This window comes from Embiotoca jacksoni, unplaced genomic scaffold, assembly GCF_022577435.1.
Source record: "Embiotoca jacksoni isolate LCO1_2020_lvr unplaced genomic scaffold, fEmbJac1.0.p SCAF_16, whole genome shotgun sequence".
NCBI classification, from domain to species: domain Eukaryota; kingdom Metazoa; phylum Chordata; class Actinopteri; family Embiotocidae; genus Embiotoca; species Embiotoca jacksoni.
The window spans coordinates 2,276,970-2,293,705 of record NW_027185296.1 but is presented as its reverse complement, the minus strand read 5'-3'; the positions used below and the strand labels follow the sequence as shown (position 1 = coordinate 2,293,705).

The 16,736-nt window shown below is 43.7% G+C and overlaps 1 protein-coding gene across 12 annotated transcripts in view; it reads left to right on the top strand.

Moving 5' to 3' along the window:
• celf5a (cugbp, Elav-like family member 5a) overlaps window positions 1-16,736 on the top strand; it is a 187,879-nt gene that overhangs the window by 160,632 nt on the left and 10,511 nt on the right. For 6 of the 12 annotated variants that reach the window (XM_069150196.1, XM_069150189.1, XM_069150191.1 and 3 more), the window contains exons 6-7: window positions 1,680-1,826; window positions 9,241-9,406. In XM_069150196.1, the coding sequence (XP_069006297.1) occupies window positions 1,680-1,826; window positions 9,241-9,406 (313 nt within the window). The remainder of the gene's footprint in view (window positions 1-1,679; window positions 1,827-9,240; window positions 9,407-16,736) is intronic. The other 6 variants (XM_069150198.1, XM_069150195.1, XM_069150197.1 and 3 more) reach the window with 2 other exon arrangements.

Here is a 16,736-nt window from a genome sequence, read left to right as displayed (position 1 = left end):
CTTAACTGGTCAGTGAGTCCAGTCGTCAGCCAGCATGACAGTCAAGAGTCTGTTGGCCAGTTAGTCAGCCAGCCTGCCAGTCAGTCAATCACTCGTCTAACTAGACAATCAGTCATTTACTGAGACAGCAAACTAACCGACTGGCTGTTCACCTACAGTCTTTCAAGCCTGTGATTCAACCAGCGCGCAGGCCTGGAGGAGAGGACTTGGGGGAATATCGAGAAAAGTGGGGAGAAAAGGGGGAAGGAGAGAGCATAAAATCCATATGCTACAGTCGAAAGGTCCAATGCCTGTCTTCAAACATCTTTTGCTGTCTGTAGATATCTTTATCAGCAGGAGACCTCAGTGAGGGAAAAGGGGCAAAAGGAAAATACAAACTGTAATGTATTATGTAATAATAATAATAATCTATCATTACAGATGCCATTTACAGCTGCATGTGTGTGCTTCGGCACATCTGTTTCCATATTTCACCCAGAAATGTCCCTTTAAAAACCATTAACACCCCCAACCCTCAATCTAGGCTCCTCACCAGTCCCCGCTGTTATTGACAATCTTGCGTCAATTTCAGGGGGGGGCCTCTTATCGTGACTGACACACAACCTTTCTACACTGTCAGATCAGAGTAATATTTCGGCCTTTTATGTGGATCGATTGGCCGGTTTGGGGGCGCGGAGGGAAGGAAAGGCGGAGCGCACCAAAGGTCAACTGTAGCGCTAAATCATTTGAAGATTCTTAATGAAGGGTGTGTGGCGGACACACCTGCTGCTCTCATTATTGGGTTGCAAAAGGAGGTAATAGTGTTGATAAGGGGATAGAGTAGCCGGAGCCTCAGAGAGGACGAGGGGGCTGGAAAAAGGAAGAGGACAGGATGAGGGAAATTGCTCTTAAAAGAAACATTTTCTTTGAAGAAAGCTTTTCACCAAGGTCAAAAGGAACCGCCTGTTGTAGCTCTTATTTTCAAATCACTGTGCATTGCACATCTTTTGACCTCAACTATAAGAAGTAGTTGTGAGGTTACATATATATATATATTATACCAGAGGGAAAAATGTAAACTATTTATGCTATCCACACACAGTGGGGCTGCTTTGCCTCCAGTGACTTTGTATATATGTTCCACTGACTGAAAGAGCGGAGGCTTCCTGTCTGCACATCTGCCTACAAGGCTGTTCACTCAATAAGTAGATGGGTTGTATTCTTCACATACCTCTGTTAGCTTCATGTTTATGTATGCCAGCCACAAAATAAGGACGAACGATTCTCAGCAGAAATACAAATGTGTAATGATGTTGCATCGAGAATGCCGCGTTCAACACCACCGAAAAAAGACAGAAAAAAATCTCTGACATGCAATTAGAGGAGCTCACTAGGTATTGATGTTAACAGCAGTTGTTGCTGCTAATGAACATGGCACGATGAAATCAGAAATAATAACCAATAACATTTTTCAGGCATTTGTGTTGGACTTCTTAAGGCTTGCTTCACCATCTTTCTCTAAAAATTAAGTTAATCATATTAGTCATATATGCAAATTATATCAAATCATTTTGGAGGTACGCACTAAGTTTCTCTGTTGACTGACTAAGTGCTGGTGTGACAGGTGCTTGCCGTACAGCAGGTTTAAGCGTCCACGATCTCTCCCCTCTGACTTTCTTTGTTCCCTTTATCCCCCTCAGGGTGCTTCCTCAAGCTTGGTGGTCAAGTTTGCCGACACAGACAAGGAGCGCACCATCAGACGTATGCAGCAGATGGTTGGGCAGTTTGGCATCTTTAACCCAGCCATCGCCCTTCCCTTCAGCACCTACAGCTCTTACGCACATGCGGTGAGTTGGCAAAGGCATATGTAGCGCACAGTGGAATTCAAATGGACATTAAGCTCCTGCTACATTTACTGTATGAACATACCTAATGGCTTTTACGTAAACTAGGTAGTGGACACATGCATGAATATAACTGCAATGGGTTAAAGACGTTTTTTTTCTTCTTCACTCTCTAACAACTAAACAATGTGGGTGTTGGCATGCTTCTAATTAATCTAGTTCTGTAGAGTTTTTAAAGCTGCTATAAGTTTTATTCTAATGCGATATGAGACTATATATCATCTTAGATTTTGGATATTGTAATGTCACAACACAGTTTAAGTGTTGTATTTTCCTGGTTTTAAAGGCTGCATTACACTAAAGTCATGTCATTTTCTGAATTTCCCATAATACTTGGTCTTAACTCATCAATGATCAGAGAGCCCTCAACAGAAACTGCATTGTTGCGTAATACAAAGCAGCATTAACTGTTATCAAGCAAACACTGAGCTAATATTTGCTAGCAGTTTACCATACCAAACTAGACGGTAATAATATGTCAGTGTTGTGTTTACGGCTTGTCCCCGCTGCTCACAAGTGGCCAAACACTCAGTTAATGAAGGTTTAAATCCATGGCTTTATTCCACCAACCTCACCAAGGGAAGTGTCTGAGAAGCCATGGGATGTATCCACTATGTTTAACAGTTTAGTAGTAGTAGTAGTTGTATTTTTCCACCCACCTATTTATCTCCTCCAGGGACAATGTGATTTAAGGTACCAAGCAACAAAAGACTGCACAAAAGTTGAACCTGGATTATCTCCAGTTTCTCCAAATGTATCAATAAAAACTACAAAATCGTACCTGAAAAAAAAAAGAAAAGAAAAAAAAAAAATCACATAAAAATGTGACACACCTGTTTGCTGATTAATACCAAATCTGTCACTTTTGTTTAGACTTTAATCCATGTTGGGCTGCTCAGTGTTTGACTGCGATGTGTGAGGATTCGCATCACAAATGGCACAAACATGTTTTTTTTTTTTTTACCTTGGCTAATTTGCTGAAAATAAACACTTGAACACCAGGTATGTCTCACTGAAATCTGCTTTTCACTGAAAACTTTTTGAGTCAGACACTTGAGAGACTTTTTACCTCCACTTTTTTTCCCCCTTACTCGGCAGATACTGTTGTAGGTAAAAATTAGCTTGGCAAACTCATCATCACTGTCATCAGCTTTTCTCCTCTTTAAGCAGCGCCGCCATTTCATTACACCAAGGCTTTCACCACTGTCAGCACATAGGCACACACGCATTTAGTTAGCTTGTACCATCCAACCTTCATCAGCTTCCCTTTGCCCTCCTAAGAGTGCCCCCCCCCCCCCCTCCACCACCAGGGCACAGTACCATATACACACACACAGCAGACCCTGGGCTCTTTGATGAGTTCAGGCAAGCCTATGCGGCCCCTCTCTCACCAAGCGCGCCCCCCCACCCCCTCTCCTCCCCTCCCTCCCTCCGCCCACTACCCTCCATCACACTGCATCTCTAGCCTCCCCCTCTCCCTCCCACTGTCCCTCCCTCTGGGCCCACGAGATGCTTCAGGAGCCACAGTTGACTCAGAATATTCCACAGGCAACTTATCTGCACACAAACTTTCAGCTTCCCCTGCTGAGGCAGAGCGCACACACACACACACGCGCACACACACACACACACACACACACACACACACACACACACACACACACACACACACACACACACACACACACACACACACACACACACGTCCTACCTACTTGAAGGAAACTAAAATGAATTTAAGAAAAGGTTTCCATCCAGCTCCGAGATAAAAACCTGGGCCTCTGTCACAACATGCTTCATAAATACACATAAGCGTCTGCAGAGAATTTATTTACAGAGAAGGAGGAACACAAACTCATTTTTCCCTGCACTGATTTGGATGTAAAAGTTATATATATTTTTTTGCCGCTCCTAAATGCCAGGATTAATTGTTGATGTTAGCCAGGTCTTGGGGGCTTATCCGTTTCCCCTCATTTTCATATCACAGCCATGAGACCCACTGTGAAATGTGCAAATTGACCATCCCGGAGTAATTGCTAGGCCATCTCTTGTGCTCTCTCCAGTAAAACTCCCGCCTTCATTACCATTCATGAAATGCAGCCCTTTCCCAGGAAATGTGGAGAAATGCAAATGTTTAAGGGGTGGTGGAGGCAGTGGCCGTCTGCGAGGAGACCAGTGTGCCCAGCTCAGGTTGGCCATGAGTCTTATTTACTGTGGCAGAGACCCATGTCGGCTCATACAGACGCACACAAGAGTGTACACACTCGTGCATATGTATCTGTATCTCTCTCTCTCTCTCTCTCTCTCTCTCTCTCTCTCTTCTCTCTCTCTCTCTCTCTCTCTCTCTCTCTCTCTCTCTCTCTCTCATACACATATATAATATGACAAAGAGCAGGATGATGCTCAGAAATTGAGTTCCAAATGAAAGTAACAAGGGCACGGGGGATACTTCAGCATTAGAGAGAATCAATTACCATTAAATCTAAAGGAGAAATTGCACGTATGTGGTTTCTCGACACAAAGATTATACAGCATGAATGATGTTAGTGAAGGTGAAATTCTCCTTGTATTAGTATTATGAATCACGGAGACGGAGGATGCCTTGTACCTGCATATAATGAATTCACCAAAATAAAGAAAGTTAGCAGAGGGACTTTGAGGCAGGGCAACCTTGGAGATAAACTCACCCCAACTTTTGATGAAGTAACGAGGCAGCAATGGATCATCAAGCGAGGCCTTTATTTTCATACCTTGCTTAAGACTTATTTAATAAATCTAAATACTGGTTTGGTCTGCTAGGTATGTACTAATGTGGAATGAGAAGGACATTTTAGCTATCTTTAGTGTGGGTGTCCAGCTTGTGCAGCGCTTATGATTACATTGGAGTCATCGGTGCTGGCCGCATCCACATCGTGTGCGGCCTCGTAGCCACCGGGAATGTGCTGAAGTGATACGATGAATGTTTCTTTACTGCAAGATAAACTACACATACCCCCCCCCCCCCTCCTCGAGACAGAAAAAACCTGCAGTGACAGAAAAAGGACTTTATCTCCAAAGACACACAACATGTTCGCCTACTCTCCATATACAACTGGCCAAGAGAAGAGGAGGTGGCACGGTATAGAATACAGACGTGGGGCGAGATGGTATATATAGCTATAACCGGCGAATACAGTAAATGGTAAATTCAAAGAGCTACCTCTCCACTACAGCACTGGATAGGATTATAGAGTTGAGCTGACAGCCAGTAAATTGGATTTTAGTCAAACCAGGAGAAGGAGGGGGCTCGGAACACAAATTGGAGGGGTACAGCACTGACAACATATGCCAAAAAATGAGAAATGTGCCATTTTCGCGATAGACACAGACACTGGTGTTGCTCTGACAGGAGACATCCTATTTGCAAAAGGTGATTTCATAAAACACAAGCCAAAGGGAAGCGAGAGAGACTGAGATTCCATGTTCCATGTCCGGTGTTGAGTGATAATAGTCCTCCCATGAATCGCTGAATGCGAGTAATAAAACCTGCTTCTATTACCTATTGTATTCTCCCTGCAAGACACAAACATCATATCTGTACACAGTAAGATTTGATTCCAGTCACTCGTTTTCCCTCCGTCTTTTTAAAGTGGTGTCTCCTGGTGAAGCGGACCCTTTCAGCTTCCCTTGGTCTCTTTAGGCAGAGGACGACATACTGTGTCAGAGGACGAGAGAGAAGTTTCAGATTTAAAGGCACCTCCAGCACTGTGCTGCTCTCGCCTCCCTAAAAGATGTATTAGACTACAGTGGGCGATAGATAAATGAGAGGAGAGAAAATGGTTTAACGTGGTGCTAATAGTGACAGTGTGTGGGAGGATGAGAGGGAGGATGATGGCTGTAAACTCGCATTAGGAAACATCTCCCCCTGTTGGAGGGACTCGCATTCAAACAGAGCCTTTTGCACACATGAGAAATGATGCTAGCACATTACTGCATCATTTGGCTGTACTGTAAACTGCACACACACACACACACACACACACAGATGAGCACGTGTGTGACCTGATTTCACTGTACTATACTTGTAAGGACTAGTTTTTGACAGCCCCTGTCTACACACACACACACACACACACACACACACACACACACCCGCGCGCGCAAATACACACACGCGTACACACATAACAAAGTGCATCAGAGATGAAAAAAACCTATTAAAATCGTCCCGTGGAAATACAGCCTGCTAGCATGGTGGTAACAAATGAGGCCCTTGAGCTTCAGTCTTCAGTCTTTTAGTTCACCTCATTGACCCACTGTCTCCCCTCTCTCTCGTTTTTTTCTACCTCTTTCACCCTCTCTCTCTCTCTCTGTCTCCCCCTTTGTCTCCCCTCTCTTGCCCCCCCTCCCACCCACCCACCCACTCCCCTTCCCTCCGTCACTGGCTGGTTGGGCTATAAGGGGTCACATGTGACAGTGCCGAGAGTCAGCGAGTCACAGAGCAGCGCTACAGAGATAATTGCCATGTGATAAAAAGGTGATTGCCTGCTGGCACCAGGGGGAGAGTAATGCCATCAGGTTACAATAAAAAAAAAAAAGCAGATGTCTGACACTAAATGAATGCTGCTGGAGCGCGGGCAACTTCCTTTGCTTCCCTTTCATCCCGTGCAGTTCTTCTTTTGTCCCCCTTCTTGTTTCTGTCTGTGTTTTTTCTTCCCTCTTCCAAGAGGAGAAGAAAAGGTTGTGTCTGTGATGATGAAGACTCAGTTGTGCTCATTCTCCGCCGGAGACCATTTGCTATCTGCCGGGTAGTGCATAAATAAAGGGACGGGATGGCTTTTGAATATAATGGCTTTGAAATTTCAAAAGAAAAAAAAAAAAAAACGCATACGAAAAGTAAAATGAAATGACTTTGAATCTCTCTGTCAACATAACCACTCTGCTTTCTGCTCTTTAGTTTATTTTTTTTCATCAAAGCTAGATTGTATTAACCACTGCATTCCAACATAATTACATGCTTGAGTCTCCAATTTGCTGGATTTTAATTTGTAACGAAGCATCAATGGATGCCAAAGTTGTTATCCATGACAATCTGACGGATGGTATTAAGGATTGCTTTATCTAAGACGTTGGGAGAGAGGATAGTATTCTGGACACGCTAGTGTTTACTCCTGCTCCATTATTACTCCATCCAGGCCTGCAGTTTGTCACAGGTCACAAGGCCCCCAACAAAGGGGCTCAAAGCTTATTTCAATCCGCCCAAAGTCCCTGGTCCTCTGTGAGAGCAGCAAGTAGCCCGAGAAAGACCAAAAAAAAGCAGTTGTCTGACAGTGTATTTATTCTGTAATACCAGCCCAGTCATCCTGAAGTCCAACCCTATTCACATCCTAATAGGGGGGCAGTCACAGCAGTGCAATATCAAAAGGAGCCCCACAACCTCCAGACCTCTTTGTTTGTGTCTGTGCCACTGCTTTTGTTATAGTTTCTTGTTCTGTTTCAGCTCTACCCCCTTAAAGCCACAATTCATCTTATTTGGAAAGGAATGGATGATCCCCATTTGTCAAGTTGATAAAATTATGCAAATGACAAAAGGCATAAATAGATAGCAGCGGTGAGGGATGTGGCTAATGGACGGGACACCGGCGCTGGGCATTCTGCAGCAGGACAGTCACTTTCAGGTTACCTGACAGGGCCACTGAGGGAAAAAATAATTGGCTTTTCCGTTGCAGGGTCCCCCATGAAAATACGAGCAGGAGTGGCATTCTATACCACCGCTGTCTCGCTCTGTCGTCATTAGCATTAGTGCCAGTGGCAGAAGAGTTTGATTTCTGCTTATACGAGTCAGTCTCAGGCTCCCACTGACACACACAAGCTATGCAGTATTAAACAGATGCAGAGAACAGGGGCCAGAGGTTGGTCCGGCAGTGTTTGTATTCCTGTACCACGAGGCTCTGCATGCCTGATAGGCAGCTACATAGCTCGCAAAAGATTATTGATTCCCCAGATAAACCTAGTGGTTCACAAGCTGCAAAAGCCATTGTACAATGATGGATTTTCTTCTGAATTAGGCATTCAGCATGTGGTTGGCACAGGGAGAATTTAAGCTGAGTGCGGAAGCTCCAACAGTCTCTATCACTCTTCATGCATGTTGTGTAGACGGTGCGTGCGCGTACGTGTGTCTTTTGTGTGCGAGTGTGGTTCAGAGCAGCGGTGCATGTGAGCGTGTCCTATGCATATGAATAAACACTGTGTGGGCTGCATTTGATGGAAAATAGTTCCAGCTCTCACTTCATGCTCAGTAGAAATGCAGAGTGAATGAAAGGCTATTGATTTTATCTCTTTGTGGGATTGTCCAGTGGGTGAAAATCGACTGCCATTTACTGCCTAACATACTGTATTTCTAACATGGTCTGGAATCTGATTTACTTTCTACGCCTGCTTTAAAAATGTTGTTCTAATGACTCAGAGTCTGCATTCACTGACATCTCAAAACAGAGTGTAACTTTGCTTAACAAAGACGACGTTGTTTGTCAAAAGTGATTCTCTAAAACAGCGTTTTCAATGGCAGAGACTGTGGTCATGTCATGAAGTTCCAACCCCAAATGTATTTCCGTTTTCAAAATGCCTTTTGTTTTGGCCAAAACTAGTCAACGCAGAGGGCTAGTGGTTTCTGCCTGAAATTTTAAACTAAGAAAATGTAAAACTGGATGGATGTCAGGCTACAAGCAACAATGATCACAAATGCATCAGACGAATTTTAAACGAGTCCAGGGAAAAAACAAGCGAGAGTGGGAGACGTCTGTGGCATTTCTATACAGCCAAACAGACTATTGTGAAGTTTGACAATTGTGAGGAAAAAGCACTGCAACTCTGCAAACTTTGCCTGTTCCCTGAACACGGAGATAATGTGCACATGTCAATGCCTTGATTTGTATGAGCCCAACAGACAGCTATTAAATCGTTTCTGCAGCTGGTGACAGGGTTCCTGCTGGGAGGATAGACAGATTCACTAAACATAGGTTGACAGGCTTCTTTTTTCTTCTCTTTCTTTTATTCCGCTCTACTTTCTCTGTACTTCCCCGGCACTATCCATCCATCAACCTCAACATACATCCCTCCCTCTGTTCTACCCTTGCTGTGTTTCTCTCTTGCTCCCCTTCTCCCGTCTTTTGTCTGACTCCTTCCAAACTTACTATATTTTTCATTACCATCTGTCCTCCCCTCACCTCTCTCTCTCTCTCTCTCTCTCTCTCTCTCTCTCTCTCTCTCTCTCTCTCTCTCTCTCTCCCGCACCCCCTTCTACCCTCTTGCTCCCTCTCACAACACCCCATCCAACCATCCTTTCCTCCACCCATCTCTCCGTGTCCCTCTTCTTTAGCTCATGCAGCAGCAGGCAGCCATCATGGCAGCAAGCCACGGAGGTTACCTCACGCCTAGCGTGGCCTTCCCCGCCACGCAGATCCACCAGATGGGGGCGCTCAACATCAACAGCCTCCCGCCCACCACCATGACCCAGGTGTCGGGTGAGTTTCATCAAACCTTGGGTGAGCACTCCGTTTCATTCCCTTTCCTCTTGTTTGTGTCTGTACTATGCCAGTGGGGTCAACGTGTTTTAACGATGGCAATCTGCGTGCAAGTCTTTATATATGTGTGTGGGTGCAAAGTGAGAATGGAAAACTTAGACCTGCAGCATGGCCAAAAGAAAGAGTGCCTGCTTACTGGTAATCCAAAATTATTCCTCTTGAGAGAATAAGATGAAGAAGAAGAAGAAAAAAAACTACATTCAGTGGGATTTGCATGTTTATGTTGTTTGTGAAAGCTGAAAATATTTGGGGTTACTGTAGGAGCAGCAGAATAAGGAATATCAATAAGTAAGTTTACAGATAAGGCGCTAATTTCCCCGTAGTATTTTGACCTTGTGCTTTGAAGCACTCGCACATGATCTGCATGCAGTTGGTTTTGTTTTCCATAACAAACACTTCCTATGCAGATACATTACAGAGGAAAAGGGAAAGACTTTGAAATACCTACCTACTGCATAACATCTGCTTATTCAGCAGTGCTTCGTTTTCCTTGAGACAGAGAAAACTTCAAGATCCTCCGCTCACCAAAAAGCCAAAGTAAATAATACAGAATCCCAAGACTTTGTTGTGCTCTGCTCACCTACTTTGTCAACACTGCAGAATCGAATTTCTAAGGTGATGTCTTTGGTAACTTTAAACCAATCAGGGTGAGCGAGAGAGCCATCATCAGTGCAACAAGGGCAGTTTTAGATTTTCTTCATGACCATCACAAGAATCCAGTATATACAAACTTGCTGCACTTGATTAAATTCTTGCTGAACTGTAGTTTCTGCCGGGAAAAAAAAAATATTCTCTTAACTTGGTATTCTGTTCACAAAGCAACTCACAGTTTTATCGTAAAAATCCTATGAACTCCTGCTTAACACAATTAACAACAGTCAGCTAGATTAAAACCACAGCAGGAAATAAATAATTAAAAGGACCCTTATTAACCATTTAATCAAGCTCCGCCTGAACCTAAATAAATACATCTACATTAGGTACGATGCTGGAACATTCCAATGGACACACATGCTGTATTTTCAACATCAGGCAATACATCTAGAGAGGAGACCCATTTGTCAAATATTCACGGTGATCTTTTTCACTGCAAAGTGTGCACTTTTGGGCGGGCATAATCAACCTGAGACAGTGATTAAAAGTGGAGCGCGGTCTTGCTGAGAAGCTCTTATTTTGACGGGTATAGCACTGACAGTATTGCAATTCAGATCTTTGTGTTCAGCATGCATACCTGTATTTTGCAACACAATAGTGCTGATGAAAGATAGTGCAACTGCACTGCAAGGAAGTCTGTCTGTGTGTGTGTGTGTGTGTGTGTGTGTGTGTGTGTGTGTGTGTGTGTGTGTGTGTGAGAGAGAGAGGGAGAGGGCGTTGTCCTCCAGCCTGATTGTATTGTTCATGCTGTTTGATTGTCTCTGTTGAACTATAGTCTCTGAAAAAGCAAAATCAGTGCCAGACTCCAAAGGAAATATTGCTGATTTGGCCTTTGTTATATTTCTGTAAAAGCTGTACAGGAAAATATAGGTTTCATATCGAATCGGAAAATTTCTGGAACAACTTGGCTTTGGCAAAGAATAAACAGTTAATGATAGTGATACAAAAAAACACGAGAGTACATTCTCGGTCTTTAAAAGGTCCCATGTTGTTTTTATACCAAATCCAATTTCCTTGCCTTTTTTTTTTATTATAAAGTTGGTCTACGTGTTACAAAGATACTATGAAAGTGCCATAACAGTCAGTCCATGGAGAAATGCACACAACTCATATTCGGCAAATGTGCCGTTTGGACTGCGGTGAGTTTGTGACATCACAAACACATGCTCGTGTCATAAGTCCGCGCTCAGCACAGCCCACTGCCCAACCATTTATCAGGAAGAAAACACAGAGAAATCACTATGTCACAGAACTAGCAAGCTACAAGACCAAAGAAAACCTGTGGTTGGCCTGAGAGTGCGTCACTCAAAGTCAGCCAATCAGAAGAGACGGTCATTGATATCAATGAACCTTTTACACACACGCATACACACAAAACAACCTGGTTTTGGTGGAGCTCCGAAGAGAAACTTAAGAGACCAGATGTAAACCTGTGATTAGATGTTGTTTGGTGCTTACAACCACACAAAAAAAATAAAGACTACAAAGGAAATAATAGAAAAATGTAAAATATGGGATTTGTCTCTATCTCGTGTGTGTGGAGTGGTGCCGCTCATCTACTTTCAGACATGCCTGTGTAAGTTCCCGTCTACTGATTAACTGTTATTATTAAATGTAATACATTATAAATGCTTCAGAGAAAGCATGGTTTCCATGAAGTTTCAAGGACTATCATAAATATGAAATGTTTTATTTCCCCTTTCTTCATTCATTAATTTGAGCGTGGCTGCCGGCGGCTGCAGGAGTGGTCGTCGAGCTCGCTGCTTTTGGTACACACACACACACACACACGCATACACACCGCTGTTTTCTCTCTCCCTTTCCACACTTGTGGCTATGACTTATTTAGAGTTCATTGAAGGAATACATAACATTACTGGCAAGGCTGTCTGTATAAGTAGGCCAAGAGACTCTGACACTACTGAGAGATTGTAGGATGTCTGCCACAAGTCAGTGGAATAATTCATCATAATATCGGAATCTGTTTTTAGGGTCTTGGAGCGGAGTGCTTCTCTGATTCGACAGAGGTTTAATTTAGGCATTAAGTGGTCTCATCAACCAAATCAGAGCTCAAAACAAATCTATAAATGCAGACATTTGACAGCTGTGTATAAAAGTATAAAAAGGTAAAAAGGTTAATGCCCAATTTCCCTCCAAAATGAGAGCTATTGCCTATTGATGGCCGCGCTACAGATTTTTTCTGAATTGCACATGCTGCTCTGCATTAACATAAAGCTCCAATAATGGTTTAATAGATGAAAAGCCTTTCTGATCTTGGGGTAAATGTGTGACATTAGTCTTTTATTTAAATGATCAGTATAACCTCTGCAACATAAAAACATCGTGTTTGACAGCAGGCCGAAGTACAAAGAGGCTCAGAGGTTAAGGGTGTTAGTCTGAAAACAACGAGACATCCATTTGATCAACAGATGCAACGCATTTAAGCTTGATGGTGCATAAGCCGTTTGCCAGATGGTTCATCTGATTAGAGCATGTATCCTTACAGTGATGCATGATGATGCTTTTTGAAAATAATGTTCACCAGGTGCCGCTCCCTGAGCGCCGCAGAAGAAATAAAAGTTAAACAAAACAAGGGAAAGAGAGGAGAAAGCAGGAGTAACGCGAAGAGCGAGGAAGATAAAGAGGGTGGGGGGGCGAGGGGGGCGAGGGGAGGCATGGAGAGAGATGCGGATCCCGCTGGGTATACGTGGTGAGGAGCACGCGGTGTCAAGGATGCTTTGTTAGGATGAGAGAAGTGTGTAATCAAAGTCACTCTAATGTTCTGTTGCATGGTGCCGCTCTACACTGAAGATGTACATGCACAAGTGCATATTACACAAAATATACTGCAGATGCTCCACAGCCGGAGACAACCCACTTACAACCAGGCTGGATGTGCCACAACACCCCCGCTGGATTCAAAATGCGGCTCCATCTCCGATGCAGAACACTTCCATGGTGACAAGCACCAGGAAACTAATGAGCTGTTTGACATGGTGATCTTTCTTAACACCACCTGTCCTCCACGGCTCTTCTTACACAGACACATTATTTGGAAGAACTAATTCCATTACAAACAAATGCTGAGGACGGAGAAGTACACCACAACAAAATATCAAATAACACACACTTAACTGTGAGGATTCACCGCTATAAAGACGCCTCACATCCAAGACACTTGGAAAGCAGTGCTAAAGTCTGTTCAGAGCCAGAGGAAACAGCTGGAGAGGTGAGCATGTGCGTCTTAACTGATGGTGTGACCTCCAGCTTTCAATCGATCTCTGACTTCACAGATGCATGCACTTTATATGCTTTCTACCCCTTCCAAGACAACTTTTAAATTAATGTTGTCTTCAAAAGCTATCAATTCGGAAACAGCTGCACAAAGAGCCATTGTCCCTCAGATACATCATCCCCTCCCTTTCCGTTCAAACCACACCTATTGCATCAGAATTATCACAAATATTAGAACGAGATCTGATCTGTGTGGGCAAGACTGAGGTTTGCTTGAGCAGCAGAGCTTCACAGACTGCCCAGCTGGTCTGCTTAGGGATCTGAAAGTCAGGTTCGTTGCTGCGATCAGTGCATTGCATGCACATCAGCGTCAGAAGTACCAGGGGAGTACCAGTGTGGTACCTGGGCGGCGCCAAGTGTTGTTGTTTTTTCCCTTTCCCAAAATAAAGCTACAACACCAGAGGGCCAAGCAACAGTAGCCTGATCGTATTGTCATCATCAACACAAAAGATACAGCATTGCCGGAGCCTCCGCAGTGGCGGTTGTTTACTTCTGACCCCGGTTGCTGTGGCATTTGGCAAACAAACACTGATAGAGTGAAGGAGAGCGGAGTTTACTTACCGGATGTTGTGTCCGTCAAAACAGGAAAGTTCGCCTGTTGTTGTTGTTGTTGTTGTTGTTCATGGCAGAAGCGCATGTGATGTCCCGCTCACTTTATCCCAGTGGCTCCAGCCCTGCATTCATCCACGGTGAAGTTATGTCCAGCACTCACCTCATGTGGAGGGAATGACAGCTTTAATCCCACGTGCTAAAGCCGTCATGGTTAATCGTGGTCAAGTCTGCAGGCAAAACAAGCATTGAATACTCCAGCAGGCAGGTTGTTTGTCCCATTGGTTAGTAAATTAATTTGCAGTCCTTTACGGCCGAGTTATTTTGGAGCATATAGCGTCCTGGTTCATGACTGGCTGATGTCCGATAAGGTGCCGACGTTAACCGACTTGACCCCTGACCAACTCTCGCTGGACATGCCGTTTGGCTTTAAATTTAGGAAAAGGGGCTTTGCACGTCCTTCCAACAGATGTGGATGACACTATGGTAAGAATCTAAAGCATAATACACTATGCCTCAGTAATATTAAATGCGTGTTTTTGTACTGCATGTAAATATTTCCCCGATAAAAAATTGTATTAAACTAAGTGACAATGAAACACATTCATTTTGAAACGCATTCATTTTATGTCACAATAGATTTGCTTTATATTTATTACTTATCCAAAGGGCAGTATTCAAAGTAACCGGTTTTTTTTTCTTCCTATGCCGAATAGCCTTTTGAAAAAGCTGCTCTTCCCACACCCAGATTTATTATTCACACCAGACAGACATTTTCTCTTTGACTCTAAATGCATCACATTTTAAATCAGTTAGATGAAAGCATCTGTTTGGAGTGCTTATTACTTGCTCCAGCAAAAGACAGTCCTTGTGCTGGTAATGACTGCACTCACCAGGATGGGTATAGCATTCCTCGTTGATTTGAATGTATAATTAGCATAATAAATACTTCTGTCGACTGTGAAGACATCTTTCGTGAGGCAATCATTGCACAGAGCAAGTCAACAGTCTTCCCCTCTAAGAGGAAGCCTGCAAGAATATGAATGTAATTTCTCCTTCCATAACATAAATATACTGTATCTATGTGACACACACATATACATACTGTTTACCAGACTTCTTTCTTGCAGTAATAAAGAGCGGAGAATTGATAGTTAAGAGCTGGCTGTATAGAATATGTAATCTGCTATTCCATAGCTTTGTATTCAGCCATGCCAGAATGGGGAACAACATGTCATTATTACAGGCCGACACATGCCGCACACTCTGACAGCCACATGTGTATCGGCTCTCTTGTGTGTGCATTGTAAGCAGGCTATGAATACATTTTTCCACAATGCGAGAACTATATGTCCTCTGAGGTATAAAATGAAAATGCCTTGTTATTTTGTAGTTGGGGATAGTAGGAAAAACTTCCCTTATTTCAACTGAGGAGAACATTTTCAGGGTCTTCAGGGATATTGGACCATTGTGACAGCGAGGATAAAGATGATGACCGGGCTACATAAATGGCTTTCCCATGTAATCATTGTTTTACTGGGCATGGTGTTATTGTCTTTTCCTTATATCATAACCCCATTCTATGTCTCAACGCATGAGTAAGCCAGCCACTGTAGTGTTCACTCAGTTTAGTTTAGTTATTGTGTACAAATGTTTCAAAGCATTTCCTCACTGTAGTGAAACACTGTCGTCTTTATTACACTTATGATTCTTGTGTGGGTTCCCTGCTGGGACATTTCCGACATGATAACCTGACAGGACTCTGTGGCCCCGTACTGTTACATCTGTCACATGTTCTCCTTCACCACTAACGTCATGTTCAGCTGCTGACCCTGGAACTTATGTAATTGCATGTAAGGGGTCCACACCACCACCTACGACTGCTACCGCCACTCCTACTATCACTACAGCTGCTGCACACACATAGTGGTGCGCTACTACAGCACTGCTAAGCCTTGGAAAATGAATTTGCCTGATGATGGAGAGGGTGCATTATCTGGTGGTACAGTAGAGCGCGTGTGGCCCGAGCAGACTAGCTGTCTCTAGCCCTCAGAATAGGAGCGGCAGTCTCCTGGGTCCTGGTAGGAGAATGGGCTGAAGCTGCAGTCTAATTCATCACCGCTCCGCAGGAAACAAGCAATCGTGGGGAGGCTTCATAAAAAAAAATAAAAAAAAAATAAAAAAAAAAAGGAAACCAGTGCAAAAGACACAACAGCTCTCGCTGGACCGGGGCAATTCCCCTGGTCACTGCAGTTGCCTACTCGACTGTCAGCCTCCTCATGGCTTAAATGCTGAGACGGGGAGAGAAGAGGGAAAAGGAGAGGAGGGGACAGAATATGCAAGGAAATGGAGGAATCCTGCGTAGAGAAAAAGAAAAGCAATCCCATATGTATAAGTAGATGACATAACCAAGTGGTGGGAGGTTTCAGTGATGTGATGTGCAGCATATTTACTGTTGCATTTGCATAAATCTCAGCGTATGTTATGTTGTTTACCCTATCTGAACTGCCACTCACAGGAGGTTTCTTATTGAGGTACCAGATTGTGAGGATATGGCATGCTGAAGGGTTTCCGTGACAACCTGGGCTTTCTGTCCAATCAAGATGAGGGTTTCCAGATTGAGAGGTGGTCCTCAGGGGAGCTGTACTACAACGAGCTCGGATGCTTTGCCACGGAGAAGCCCTTTTAGAGAGACCATCACAAAGTGAGATTCTGCTCAGAATGGGTACTTCGACGTCCCCGGCATAATTGGAAGCACTTCCTAAAGCAGGGTCCTTTTAAAATGCAATGAATG